The 16000-nt window shown below is 34.0% G+C and overlaps 1 protein-coding gene across 1 annotated transcript in view; it reads right to left on the bottom strand.

Moving 5' to 3' along the window:
- The window catches only part of LOC107588363 (protein diaphanous homolog 1-like), a 138356-nt gene that overhangs the window by 68495 nt on the left and 53861 nt on the right, over positions 1 to 16000 (bottom strand). The window contains exons 17-18 of the mRNA XM_016276437.1: positions 10428 to 10542; positions 10313 to 10321 (exon numbers count right to left, since the gene is read on the bottom strand). Of these exons, the coding sequence (XP_016131923.1) occupies positions 10313 to 10321; positions 10428 to 10542 (124 nt within the window). The remainder of the gene's footprint in view (positions 1 to 10312; positions 10322 to 10427; positions 10543 to 16000) is intronic.

Raw genomic sequence — 16000 nt, 5'->3', positions numbered from 1 at the left:
GAAAGACAGCGGAGACCAGGACAACTAGATGAGCCCCAGATACAGATCCCCTGTAAAGACCTTGTCTCAGACGACCACCGGGACAAGACCACAGGAACCAGAGTCCTCTGCACAATGTGACTTTGCTGCAGCCTGGAATTGAACTGCTGGTTTCGTCTGGCCAGAAGAGAACTGGCCCCCCGACTGAGCCTGGTTTCTCCCAAGGTTTTTTCTCCATTCTGTCACCGATGGAGTTTTGGTTCCTTGCCGCTGTCGCCTCTGGCTTGCTTAGTTGGGGACACTTCATTTCCAGCGATATCGTTGACTTGATTGCAAAGATACTATTTAAACTGAACTGAGCTGGATGATGACATCACTGAATTCAATGATGAACTGTCTTTAACTGAAAAATTAGTGTTTGCTATTGTCATTTTGCATTATTGACACACTATTTTCCTAATTAATGCTGTTCAGTTGCTTTGACACAATCTGTATTGTTAAAAGCGCTATATAAATAAAGGTGACTTGACTTTATAGATCTTTTGAACTTTAATCTGTGTAAAACTTTTAACTTTATAAATGTTTCTGTATTGCATTTAAATGTTCAGTTATTTTTTATTAAACCTGTTATACTGTATTATGACAGCACTTTTTTTAAAAACTACATTTCAATATCGTGATAATACCGTATACCGTGATAAAAGCATGAGCAATTAATCTCAACATGAAAATTTGTTACCGGCATATCCCTAAACCCAAATAATAAACAACATGCAATAAAACTAAATAACTGGTAAAGAAGTTCAAAATATTTGAAAACATTTTACTTAAGTCAAGTGCATAAAATCGATGCATATTTATATATTTTTTAGTTTAATTTTTATTATAATTTTAATTATAAGAACTTTGTTACTGTACCTTTAAAATTTCCCAATGTTAATACGCTCTGTTATAACAGCCAAACCACTGCTCACATTCAGGATGAAGCATTTAAGACACTTGTTTCATGTAAGTAGGCTTAAATTAACATTCTACTGAGACTGGAGGTGGACGACAGCCAAACATCCTGATGACCTTTAAACATCCAACGAATTAATCAACTACAAACGAGTGAGCAAATGAGGGTCAAACAGGAAGGCATCGATCTAAATGCTGTGAAAGTGCAGATACATGTTTAGCGTCATAAATGTTCATGCAAACATACAGGGCTCGCAAACAAATCATTTTTAACGAAGCAAAAAAACAATAATAGCCTAAAAATTGTTTTGTTTCCCATTTCGATTTTTTGAAATACTACTTGGTGATTAACCATTCTGTGATTCCAACAGGTGATACTGATATCTATAGATCAGCATGGAGAATGGCCAACATATATATATAATATATACAATATACTGTATATATTTTAATAAATGAAATGTAAATTCATGTCCCAGTCACATTTTCTTGGTTAAATAAACATTACTTGCACTATCAGAAAAAAATATTTGATCAATATTCTATTTATTAAAGCCAAGTATGAACCTCATCAATTTAGTGTTTTTAAGCATTTTACTTTTCTTCCAAAATAATAACTCATGGCAGTAACAATTCAAACAATATATTTTATTTGTGAACTTCAGTTCAGCTATTCTTTTTAATAGTTACCTATCAACAATTTTTTGGATCTCAGTCATCAAAGCTCAGTAAATATTGGTCACAGACAAAGAGATTTAATTAAAATGTCACCAAGCTGATTACTCACTAAAAACTCCCACAGATCACGTTTTCATGCCATTTCAAGTCTTATTTTGACGTAACAAAGTGGTTATATCTAAGCATGTGAGTCGTTTACTTTTTAATTAGTCTTCCCATTAACACCATTATATTGTTCATTCGGACTGATTCGCGAACGTGCACAAACACAAGAGTTGGGATTTATCACATGAACCAATCACAGCCTAATAAAACCAGTCATATCCAATCATATCGTGATGGAGACATTACCTCCTCTCACGTAACCTTCCCCCATTCATTCTCAATTAACGCCCTCTAAACTCACAGCATGCTTTAGGGGGGGTCTGTTAAAACTCAATGGGCTCAGGGGAGGCGAGAGAGACGCAGACTCCTGCTGTAACCTGCTTACCTGCCTGTGTCCCTGTAGGACAATGTTAAATTTAACAGCTGACAGAATGCATTCTTGTCTTAGGACAACTTCGATGAACTTTTTTGATCCACTTCAAATGTTGACTACCATATATAAACACGCATATAAATATATACACATATAATACTTGTATATATAATTAATTCTGACTATATATACATTTGTATGAAAACACTTGAAAAATAAATAACTACATTAAATAAATAAATGAAAAAACCTAAATAAATAGATATGCCTTAATTCTTCTTAATGTCTAAAATGCTTCTTCCTGAATGTGCATGAACATTTGGATTGCACAATGTTTACCAATTTTCGGCAACTCACAACTTTCAAAACCAGATTCAAAACTGTTTTGGGGAGTTTTCACTTGTCATATGTTTTGTTAGCTACTGTATCTAAACACACTGTACTCATTTTCATTTGTTTTCATTCCTCTCAAAAATTAAATACGGCACTACCCTGACTAAGGATTATCGCATCCAACGTTTTTTTACTGACACGGAAAAGTTCAGTGTTTCAAACTCATAATTAAGGCTTTGTGTGGCTATGAGGTGTTCATGTGCCTTTAACTCAAATACAATCTTTCTGACATGAAATGTACACACTATAATACAGTGAGATCACCAGCCAGAGCTGTATATGTGTGTGTCCTCTGCTGTCACACTTGTGGCTCTGGGTTTATAACTAAGTGCGTCTGGACATCAGGGACTGATATAAGACGAGACCAGCCACGAGAGCGTGCGTGTGTATGTGATGATAAAGTAGGTCGCCGTATACATCAGAGGAGTCGTGTGTGTGTGTGTGTGAGAGCGGAGGTGAGGGGCTGAAGTGGCTGCCGGGAGCCGCGAACGAGATCCTGAGAGACTCGCTGGTCTCCGTAGAGACGGGAAAAGCAGGCCGCCAGCGAGACGGAGAGCAACATTAAAAGACTCGCAACAAGACACACAGAGAAAGCCAATCAATAATACGCGCACAGCAAAGCCGTGAAACAAACCTCACTCACTTTTTAATCGCAAAAATAGAGGGAAAATTGCAGGAAAATAAAACCGCCTCCATCTGCAGACTATAAAAATGCTGCATCCATCAGTCTCTCTCTCTGTGTGTGCAATTGGACCGGTTCAGTCATCAAAACTCACACAGCTCCTTAAAAGCGCCTCAAAATGCCTTCACAAGCGACTATATAAACGTGATCAGGGGAGGCAATCTACATTTTTATATTTTTCAATTAAATCAAGTGCTTGTGCAAAATGCACTGCCGTGATGCATGATGTGTTTGTCAGGCTGTTGCTACGCGGTTCTGGGTGGTTGCTAGGTGGTCTCAAGTCTGTAGATATGATTCAGTTCTTTCAATGTGAATCTGTGGGATTTTTTTCACTTGTTTTCTGGTCCTGAAGGTGAAAATGGTGTGTCTGATCACTTAGTAAAGTAACATCACATCTTTCCTCAACAATGATTTTATGAATCATTCTTGTTGAGTTAAGTGCTGTAGTTCAATATTTATATATCGCGTCCTAACAAGGTGTGATTGCATAAAGAGGCAAGTGACATAAGCCATTTATTCCATGTTAATCAAACCAAAAACTGTACTTCCACTATATATTATCATCAAAAATGGACTGAAAAATATTGAACATTACCAAATCCCTCATAATTCAAGCAAAACCATAGAAAAGACCACAAAAGGCAATAGAAAACAAAGTATTCAAACTCTTCGGATGCAGTGCATTGTAATCGTGAACACAGAAATTTGTTCTCACTGTTCTGAAATGGAAAGAAATGTATAATACAGTGTTGCCACAATACTGTATTTTCTAACTTCAAGACAATACAAAAAATATCAATATTTGAATTAAATATATGAAAAATTTTGAATGAAAAAAATATCAAAATTTTACACAATTTTTGATACCATAAGAAAAAAACAAGAGCATAAAATGTGAACATTATCGAATTATTTTTGACCAAAGTATTTTCTTATTAGATGAAACTGTGCTGTCTGAGACTTTGCGCTATTTTTATTATTTCTAAGACAGAAATATATTACTCTTGTATTACAGATTTTTCCCCCTGATTTTTTAACAGTTAAAGTATTTTGGTAACACTTTCTATGAAGCCCATATTTATAATACATTATAAGGGTATTCTTAAGGCATTATAATGAATGCATAACGCATTATAAAACCCTCATAATATGTTATATCATCTTATGAATATTAATAAGAACAGTTTTAATGTTGTATAATATTTACTTATTTGTGGTTATAGCGTTTAAGAGTATGATGATTTATAACGCAGTAAACATGTTGCATTGTAACTTAAGTTACAATGGATTATATTTCTGACAGTGACGTGACAGCAGGCATTTTTGCTGCTGCGCCCGGGGAGCAGTTGGGGTATTGAAGGTGGGCGAGAGCACTGTACATTCACTCCCCCCACCTACAATTCCTGCCGGTACGAGACTCGAACCCGCAACCTTTGGGTTACGAGTCCGATTCTCTAACCATTAGGCCACGACTTCCCCAAGTCTAACTTCTCATAGTTATAATGTATTATAAGTCTCATATATTGCCATCGTTCTTATGCTACTTTACTTAAAGCCATCAAAGACCACTTATAAGTATAGTAATAACAATAATATTTTTTTCTCAAACAGCCATAAGATCAGATATCAGATCAGATGAACGTGTAATAAGACCTATTTGCTTTGAACTATTTTTAATGTAATATAATTTTGATTATTTTGACGGTTCCCCAACAGACAAACTGACTACATGTAACTTTGCAAGTACGTCAACATTCTACCAACCCTAACCTTAACCTAAGCCTACTAATACTCTAATGAGAGTTAGTTGACATGTAGTTGCAAAGTTGCTTATAGACTAGGGGGACATATAAACATTGCATTTTTTTTCAGTTGAAATTATTAACTAGCTCACATAAAAATTAACATTCTTCCTCACAGGGAACACTCAAATAACACTCCACACCTAACCACTTACAAGATGTAGTAAGATACTGTGCAGATCTTAAATAAACAATGTCAAGATATATAGTCCATTATAAATGTAAAAATAGATTTTATTTGGTGTTCATTGTGTGTTATAAATAACCATAATCTTAAAACTTATAACCACAAATGTGTAAGCATTATAATGTATTATAATTGTTATTATGATTATTAATAAGATGATATAACATATTATAAGGTATTTTATAATGCATTATGCATTCATTATAATGCCTTAAGAATACCCTTATAATGTGTTATAAATATGGGCTTCATAATTTTTCTTCACAGAAAGTGTTACCGGCATTTCTATACCATGTTAGTAATTATTGCTCTTTTTAATAAAAATAAACAGTGTATATTACAGTCGCAACATCTAACTACTGGGGTTCCTCAGGGCTCAGCTCTTGGACCTCTTCTCTGTCTACATGGCATCACTAGGCTCTGTCATTCAGAAACATGGCTTTTCATATCACTGCTATGCTGATGACACTCAACTCTACCTCTCATTCTATCCTGATGATTCGACAATAGCTGCTCACATCTCAGCTTGTCTAACAGATATTTTTTGCTGGATGAAGGACCATCACCTTCAACTCAACCTTGCTAAGACAGAACTGCTTGTGGTTTCCATCAAACCCATCGTTTCATCACAATTTCACCATTCAGTTAGGCACATCAACCATAACTCCTTCAAAAACAGCCAGAAACCTTGGCGTTATGATTGATGATCAGCTGACTTTCTCACACCACATTGTAAAATCTGCCCGGTCCTACAGACTTGTTTTATTCAACATCAAGAAGATCAGGCCCTTTTTTTCGGAACATGCTTCACAACTCCTTGTTCAAGCTCTTGTTCTGTCCAGGCTGTTCTGCAAGTGAATGTCGCTTTATTGTGCCATCCCAAAGATACACAAAAACACTTTCACGAATGTTTTAATTAAATGTTCCCTCCTGGTGGAATGACCTGCCCAACTCAATCCAAGCATCTTCAAGAATCGGCTAAAAACACATCGCTTCCATCTTTATTTGACCCTCTAACTCTAGCACTCTCTATTCTAATTATATTCTTTAAAAAAAACACTTTTTTATTATAAAAACACCTTTTACACTTGCACTCTATTCATTTACTAATTGCTTTGTTTTCTTTTAAAAAAAACTAGCATTAGCTTTTCTAATCTTTTTGTATTCTATCTATTTTTTTATTATTATTATACAATTAACAAAAGCAAAAAAGCTTCTAACACTAGCTTGCTCTATTCTTTTTCTATTTTATCGGTTTTGTTTTTATTTTTTTATTCATTATACAGTGCCGTGAAAAGGTTTTTGCCCCCTTCCTGGTTTTTTAATTTTTTGCATATTTGTCACTTAAAAGATTCAGATCATCAAACCAATTTTAATGTTACACAAAGATAATGCAAGTAAATACAAAATGCAGTTTTTAAATAATAATTTCATTTATTAAGGGGAAAAAGCTGTCCAAACCTACCTGGCCCTACGTGAAAAATGATTTGCCCCTCCTCTTAAATCATGAAAGAACTGTGATTAACCACATTATTTTAGAAAGCCGAGTTAAATTTCACTACCCACACGCAGGCCTGATTACTGCCAGACCTGTTGAATCAAGAAATCACTTAAATAGAACCTGTCTGACAAAGCATGCTTAAAGAGCAACACATCATGCCACGACCTAGACAATTCTGCAAAGAAGAGTGGGCCAAAATTCCTGTGAAAGACTCATTGCCATTTATCGCAAACGCTTGATTGCAGTTGTTGCTGCAAAGGGTGGCACAACCAGTTATTAGATTTAGGGGGCAATTACTTTTTCACATAGTGACAGGCAGGGTTGGACAGCTTTTTTCCCTTAATAAATGAAATCATAATTTCAAAACTGCAGTTTATATTTACTCAGGTTATCTTTGTGTAATATTACAATTTGTTTGATGATCTGAATCTTTTAAGTGTGACAAATATGTAAACAATTAAAAAAATGGGAAGGGGGCAAAAACTTTTTCACACCACTGTATAATAATAAAAAATAAAAAAAACCTTGCTACGCGTACTGCGTTAAGCCAACTGAGACTTGTTATAACACTTGCATATCATGATGCTGTTTTGTTTATGCTATTTACGAAATTATGTTATGATTTATACGAGTTAAATTCCTTAATGGGTTAGTTCCCCCAAAAATGTAAATTAGCCCACAAATTACTCACCCTCAAGTCATCCTAGGTGTATATGACTTTCTTCTTTCAGACAAATCCAGTCAGAGTTATATTAAAAATTGTCTTTGATTTTTCAAGCTGTTTAATGCCACTCAGCAGGTGTTGCATGCATCAGTCCAAAAGAAGTTAAATAAAAAGCACCCATCCATAAAAAATTTTTTTTTTTAAAGTGTCTCACATGCCTCCAGTGGCTGAACAAAGGCCTCCTGTAACGAATCGATGTGTTTTTGTAAGTAAAACATCCATATTAAAAACATAATAATCACTTTAATGTAGCTTGCGCCAACAGTCCTACACTGAAGCAGGTCCGGGCGGATGACGTATGAAGTCAGCTTTTTTTAATTTGTTTAAAATTTGTTACATTTTTATTTTGTGATTGACTGTTAAAACAAAAAAATATTTGTTGTTTGTCTCAATAAATTGGGTTAATTTAAAAATACAGTGGTTAAATAAAAAAAAAATTATATTGCTCTGTTTTAAAAAAAGGTTACAAAAAATTTCAATAATTATCGATACCGAACGATATGAAACATTATATCTTTGATAAATTTTTTAGCTATATCTCCCAGCCCTAGGTCAGCAAGATTTTATTTTTTGAAAGAAATTAATACTTCTCTTCAGCAAAGACACATTAAATTGTTCAAAAAAAGACATTAAAGAGATTTATAAAAATTACATTCTTATAAAAAAGTATTTTCTTATTAAAATGCCACTGTAAGACAAAACAAAAAATAATGTGCATGAATTATTGTACTGCACAGTAGTAAATGGCATGTGCTTTGCCATCACAGGAAAAAATTACATTTTAAAATATATTCAAATAGGAAACAGTCATTTTAAATTGTAATACTATTTTACAATGTACTGTTTTTACTGTATTTTTGACCAAATAAATGACCTGCCATGGGAGTTCAGTGTGAGAATGAGCAACAGTAACAAACACCCACAGAAAGAGAGAGGAAGATCATGTGCTCGAGGTCCTGTCGCATTACATCAACAATCAGTGCCGTGACCTCACTGGAGAGGTCATCGACCTGCGACCCCACCGTCAGCACACCAGAGGAGCAGAGGTCAGAGGTCAGCTCTGGCTGTCGGTGGCGTGCGTTCGCTTGGCTGGAGAGAGTGAGATGACTGGGGGAGAGAGAGAGAGACAGATACGACTGCAGCCGCCTGACAGAAGAGAACAACAGAATCCTGCTCAAGGATGGACACACACACTCAAACGCTCGTGTTTTACGGACAGGATCGGACAGATGGAAGATCTGAAAAGGGCAGCATTCATTTACAGTCAGATATCAGAAAAGGTTACCCTACATCAACTCAGACAGCTGGACACACACACATACACGGCACTCAGGTGGTCCTGAGGAAAACAGCTGCCAAAGATGACATTTCAAGGTTTCGCATTCCATATTCAAAACAGAAAACACTGAGAGAGTGTGTGTGTGTGTGTGTGTGTGTGTGTGAGAGAGAGAGAGAGAGATCGCGGCGGATGCATGACAACATCACACTCTTTGAAGGTCATTTGCTGAAGGGCGAAGCCACATACACAGACCTAAAAACCTCACGCACACACAAACACACACACACAGCTTGTTAAAGTCGACAGTGCTGTATATCTTATCAGATATAAATATGCAGTAAAACTGTAAAGGCCAGTCATAGAGGACAAAGAGCAGGTGGCACGAAACACACACACACACACCTGACACTTGCTTCTTGCTCATTTCTAATTCATGAGGGGCTTTTGCATACAGTCACCGAAAATATGACATCGGGCGAATCTCATGAAACCATTCAAGATCATGTGCAGGTCATATTTCACCCCAAAATATCAAAGAAAATATATGAAACAATAATTTGCTGAAAGAAGAGACTCCTTTTATGTTTGCACTGTGTAATAGTCCAGTATTTAATTTTTTAGAATTTTTTTTAGCTTTGGTGTGCTGACTTTTTGTTTTCGGTTTTCCAATTAATCCATTAAAAATTAATATTGTACTGCATAAACAATATGCAGTATATTACAGATAATGTAATGTAATGTTCAATGTATTTATATGTCAGGGTGGCAATTATTGCTGATATTAATAAAAAAAGGAAATGTATCAATAAATAATTAAATATGATAACGTATGTGTCTAAATTAATGATTAAAAATAAATTATTGTAAAAAAAGCAATAATTAAATATCCAACTAAATAATAATCAACAATAATCCACAAAATTTCTCTAAATAATATAAAAATGTTCTCCAAATATCAAGAAATAAACAAGAAACCAGTGTTAAAGTATTATTTATGTACATTTATTTATATTTTATAATAGTATATAAACAAAATAAGTTTTTATTTTTAAGTATTTATTTGTGTTGCAATTTTAGTACTTCAACTTATTTTATTTCAGTTTAATTTCTTCAGTTTTAGTTTGTAATCTAATATTTAATATAAAACAATAATAACATTTAAACAAAACCAAATAATAAGCAATAATAATCAATAAAATAAAAAATGATTTAAAACAACCTCAATATGGTAATGAGAAACACAACTGAGAATGACAATTTAAAAAAAAAGAGGAAAGATTAAGATTTTTTTGCATTTTGAGAGGACAATGTACTTAATGGTCCTAAATCTGGCTTCATTTTCTTTGTTTAACAGTTGTTGATGCTGTTTTCTTTTAGTTTTGGGGTGAATTGTGGACACGTTTTCATGAGATTCACCCTCTCCTTCAGTAAACACACACACACACACACACACACACACACACACACACGAGTCTCTGTCATCATCAAACTCAGCACTGGTCCTGATGTTGTGCTCTACACTGAGATGACACCCATCTCTTTCACATCCCTGTATTCTGTCATCCATGTTTGGCCCAGTGTCTCGGAATGAGTGTCTCAGTGGACACACACACACACAGATGCACAAGCACAGAGCGAGGGCCGTCTCTTACCTTTAGAGGCTGTGTTGAGTAAGACAGACAGAGGAGAGAGAGAGAGACAGGTTTAATGTGTGACGGTGTGTGTGTGGTGTGTGTGAAGTGACTGGAGGACGGCTGATCTACTCACTCTTGGTCTGGGAGGAGAAGGTCAGAGTGAGTTTGGCAAACAGCTCCTTGTTCTCAAAGCGCTCCTCTTTCGCCTTCACCCAGAAACTGCCTTCAGACAGCTCCTCCGGTGCAATCTACAACATACAACAGTCATTGGCACCTTCATCCCTCTATATTTACATCCAGCCATCTCTTTCATATATCAGTCATCCAATCACCACCTGTGATCCATCAATCAATGTGTCTATGCATCCATCCAAATCATATATAGCACTCACTTATTTGTTTATCCATCCATGTTAATATAATTTTATTTTTTCTCCAAATGTTAAGAAATGGAGGACAAGAGACATGTTAAGAATGATTTCTATACGATCATAGAATTTGATAATAGTAAAGGTAACATTTTAGTTTAGGAACCAATTCTCACCATTAACTAGTGGCTTATTAGCATGCATATTACTAGCATATTGGCTGTTTATTAGTACTGATAAAGCACATATTAATAACTTATACTGCATGACCATATTTTAAATCCCTTCGTCCTTCCCAATGCCTAAACTTAACAACTTCCTTATTAACTATTAATAAGCAGCAAATTAGGAGTTTATTGATGAAAAAGTCATAAATAGTAGTTAACAGTGAGAATTTGTCCCCAAACTAAAGTGAACACAGTATATAATAATAATAATAAAAAAAAAAAAATAAAAAAAAAAATCACAAAATGATCTATTATAGAGTATTTTAAACTAGCTGAATTAGCCTTTTTTAAAGTTGTAATTGTATTTTGTAAAATAGTAATTTAGCAATTGTGTTATGTGCTTTAGTCATTTTTTTTAATCGCTTTGTCTGTCTGTCTGTCCATCCATCCATCCATCCATCCATCCATCCGTCCATATCTGTCTGTCTGTCTGTCTGTAAATCCATCCATCCATCCATCCATATCTGTCTGTCTATCCATCCATCCATCCACACCTTTAATTTATTTAAATTTTTAGGTAGTTGCCAAGGCAGCATCTCTCATTTTCTTTGAACATTTCAAACCAAGATTTTTTTATTTTTTATTATTATTTTAGTTTTATTTCAGCTTTATTTCAATTAACAAAACTATTTTATTATCTTTAGTTGACAATAACAACACTGCAAGAGAGACAATAAATCAAAAAATTATTCATCTGCATGAGATCAAAGCCCACAAATAACCATGTACAACAGTTCCGGTTCTAAAATCTGATTGGACGAGTCACATTTTCAGCTGTTGTGATTGGCTGATACACACAAACACCTGTGATGCACATCAGTTGAGCTCTGTATTAACGCAGCATGTTGTTTCACAACCATAAACATTGTACACTTAAGCTAATGACACATGATGAAGGAACTGCTTTGCATGATTATTACTGTTAATACATTTATGCAGTGATGCTGTGCCTAACAACATCCCGTCCAGTCGGCTTATTGCTTTAACGCGCCCCTGGTATCAGGACAATATCATTAAGCAGACACCGCTGATATGATCACACGGTTCAAATGGGTTTCTCCTTCATTTATAGATGCTGCACTGACTAATGGACCGTAGTTTGTGATTCTGGAGTCCGGGGTTTTACTTCACCCCATTCGAGAAGATGAAACGCCACCGAGCGCTTTCTCAAAGTCTCAACTCATAACCTCATTTATACAGAAGAAAAACGCTGCAAGTCTTGGGAGTAAAATGAGTTTAACAGCAGCGAACAGGCTGTCAGGATATGAGCGCTGCTCCTCTGACTAACCGCCTTCAGACACCAACCAAAGACAGAATGAGAAATGTAGAACACAGATTAGAGGAAGACAGTATATGATAATAGACAGAGAAGAAAAGAGGGTGAAACTCATTAAAACGGATCCCGATTTTACGCACAAAGGAGAGAAAGGTGACACGGTCCCAATGCACGCTGGGACGGCCAGACAAAAAACACTCGCTGCCTCTGTAATTCTCTCATTCTCTGTTAATGCACATCTCACAAACCTTTCTAACGTCCATCATTCTGTCTTTTATGGTTCTGTGGCTCCGTTATCTAATACGGCTAAGCCATATAGCGGGAAAAAATGTGTCAAAGTTTTTAAATATAAATATATCTTGATTTATGCATGTAGGCTATCGTCCAAAAGTTTTCAAAGGCTTTTGTGAAAGAAATTAATACTTTTCCACAAGGATGCATTAAGTTGATCAAAAGTGACAGTAAAGACATTTATAATGCTACAAAAGATTTCTAGTTCAAATAAATGCTGTTCTTCATTTCGGGAAATTTCTACTCAAAGAATCCTGAAATTAAATTGCATCACTATTTCTACAAAACAAAAATATGAAGCAGAAACTGTTTTCAAGAGTGATACTAATCAGAAATGTTTCTTGAGCAGCAAATCAGCTTATTAGAATGATTTCTGGTGGATCATGTGACACTGAAGACTGGAGTAATGATGCTGAAAATTCAGCTTTGCATCACAAGAATAAATTACATTTTAAAATACATAACAATAGAAAACATGCAGTTTAAATAGTAATAATATTTCAGTGTTTGATCAATTAAAGCCTTGGTGCAGTAAAAAAAACACTTTTGGGCTTGATGAACAAGAAAGGATATTTAATCTATTTAATTTATGTGCACCTTAACAACAGCAAAGAAACAGAAATATTATTAACTATGAATGAGAGTTTAGAATGATTCATTGAAACTGATGAATCAATGATGGGAATCAATCATGGAGATGAATTAAATAAACTAATCCTTAGCGTCTGAAGTTCAAAGCTGCTGTAACAAAATATATTTGTCGCTTTCATATTAATACAGCAGCAGGACAGAGATGTGTATAAATTAATCTTTATGAAAACTGAAATGTATTATTGCGATATTTACAATGGTACTTAATCTTATAACCAGTGTTATTGAAGTATCAATGACATATTAATATAGTTTTTATAAATATTCTGAATTAATTCTTATTTTTCTGTTTTTCATTTTCATTTTAATTTGTGTGGTTTTATTAATTTTTATTAGTCTTTTTTGTACATACATTTGTAATTATATTTGATTAATTAATTAATTTTTATTAAGCAATTTTATTCATTACAATTTTTTAGTAATTAATTTATTAATTACTAGTTTTTATTAATATTTAAAATACATATTCTCTTATTTTCTGTTTTGGTTTTAATTGTACATTTTTTATCATTTTGTTGTGTGTATTTTTCACTGATCTAAAATAGAGAACATTATTTATAGATCAGTGTTTTTTTTTAATTAATTTTATTTCAGTTATAATTTTAGTTATTTTAGTAGCAGTGTACAAAATGCTACATTTTGCTTTGCCAACTACCTGAAATACACACACAAATAAACTTATTTCATTTCACTAAATGTTTTTTCATCTTTGTTCTTATTTCAAGATTGAATTGATTTTATGAAATTTGATATTTCAAGTAATCAAAATGTTTTTATGCTTTTAATTTTAGTTAACTATAACAGCCCTGCTTATAACACTGCCAAGCCAAAATCATACTGAAACTATTAAGCACTCAAGAACAATGCATTGCAATGATGAAGCATCTGTGAATGTTTAACATTCACAGTCAGTCAGAGAGTGTCTTAAATGACTGTCACTATGTAAGTGCAGCATCTCTCACCTCCATTTCCACTGAAATGTGAAAAGAAACATAAATCTGAGAGGAGAGGACGAGAATAAGATATATAAGGGGAAAGCGGAGGAGGCAAAGAGAGGTTAGGACACAGAGACAAGGTACAACCTCTAATGATACACCAGCATCTAATTACCCTGAGAGAGAGAGAGAGAGAGAGAGAGAGAGAGAGAGAGAGTCAGGGGTGGCGTGAGATAACAAGACTAGTCTGAGAGGATGAGAGGAAAGCGAAAAAAATGTTAATTTAAATTACAAAAGAATGCTGTCCTTTCTACCAGCAATTTAATTATCTTTCAGAGACACAGTCAAAAGACGCAGGCTTATTAAAAAGCTATTTCACTGACATCCTCAAAGAGCTCTAACCACTGAGAGTCTAAACACTCATGAATTCCACTGAAGCCATTAAAGAGTAGCTTTAGGCTAAAAGGAGACAGGACCGTTTTGATGTTTTTACTCTTGTGGAGGGCGAGAGATGCCAGAGATGGAAAGAGAGAGAAAGAGAGAGAGATCAGAGGAGGAGAGGAGCGTGTTCATGATCAACAGCTCATCGTCACACGTGTCACTTTCACTCCAAGTGGGCGACATACGGTTGAAACTACGGCTATGCTGACACACACACACACACACACATAACACACGCGCACACGCACACGCACACGCACACGCACACGCACACGCACACGCACACGCACACACAATCTTCTTCATCAGTACTTTTGTCTTGGTCTCCATATCTAAACAAAGATCAGTTTACTTGAGAAGCATAACTGCGTAAGTCTTGCTTTTAGAGAATGTGTTAGAGAATATATAGTATATATATATTTGTTGTGTGTTGCACTGAAAGTTACATGAATTTTGTATTTTTATTATGTACGCTTTTTTGTATTTTTATATACAAAAACAATAGAAAAACAGGGCAGCAGAACGCAAAAAAATTATCTCAATTGGGGTTTAAAATTGTTATGAAAGCAATCCAGCCAAATGCGCAGAAATGAACCACTCTTAATTATGCATGATTTGCCTGTAATGTATTTCATAATGCTGTGTATTTCCACAAAAAATATTGTGCAATGCATCTATGATCAGTGTTATTTTAGTATCACTGATATACTATTATAGTTTTTACTTTATTTTTCTATTTTACGTTTTATTTTGAGGTCAAGTTTGACTGATTTTGTTGTGTATTAACAACAATGCTTTTTAAAATGTCTATATAGCTTTAGTTTCATTTTATTTTTGTTAAACATTTAGCTTAAACTAAATGAGTTGAGAAATGAGAAATGTTGCCTTGACAAGTAGCTAAAATAAAATAAGTATTTTTTTTTCTATTTTAATTCAATTAGTTAATGTTTTAGTTCAAGTAATATTTTTTTATGGTTTTAATTTTAGTTAACACTATTCTCTGTAATGCATTTTTGTTATTAAAACCAAAAGGTAAAAACCTTTCTTTTCTAGAGTCATTATCTAAACAGCTACTATTTCTCTATAGACATTAGACTAATAGTCATGCTGATGAGGCAAGTGTATGTCTTATTTTCAGAGAATCTCAAATTAAGTTTATTTTTCATTTTTTCTTCTTGTTTTAAGTACAAAATCTACTAATTTTAATTGAAAACTAAATAAAACTTTGCTAAATAAATAAAAATATTAAATAGCTGAATGTAATATTTATTTAGATTTATGTTTAAAAAAAAAAAATTGCCAATACCATTTATAATGTTAATAATATTATAATATAATAATGTGTGGTGATGATGAGACCATGGCAAGTCTTATTTTCAGAGAATATTATTTTTTATTTTTCTTAACCCATTGGCAAACCATTTAATTTTTTCTTGTTTCAAGTAGAAATCAAAAAATGAATTTTCATTAAAATAAATGAATAAATCATTAACTTATTAACTTTATTTATTTAGGTA

Source organism: Sinocyclocheilus grahami, unplaced genomic scaffold, assembly GCF_001515645.1.
Source record: "Sinocyclocheilus grahami isolate Dianchi unplaced genomic scaffold, SAMN03320097.WGS_v1.1 scaffold102.1, whole genome shotgun sequence".
In the NCBI taxonomy this organism is placed as follows: domain Eukaryota; kingdom Metazoa; phylum Chordata; class Actinopteri; order Cypriniformes; family Cyprinidae; genus Sinocyclocheilus; species Sinocyclocheilus grahami.
Note: the sequence above shows the minus strand (reverse complement) of the source record. Positions and strands in the feature narration are given on the sequence as shown.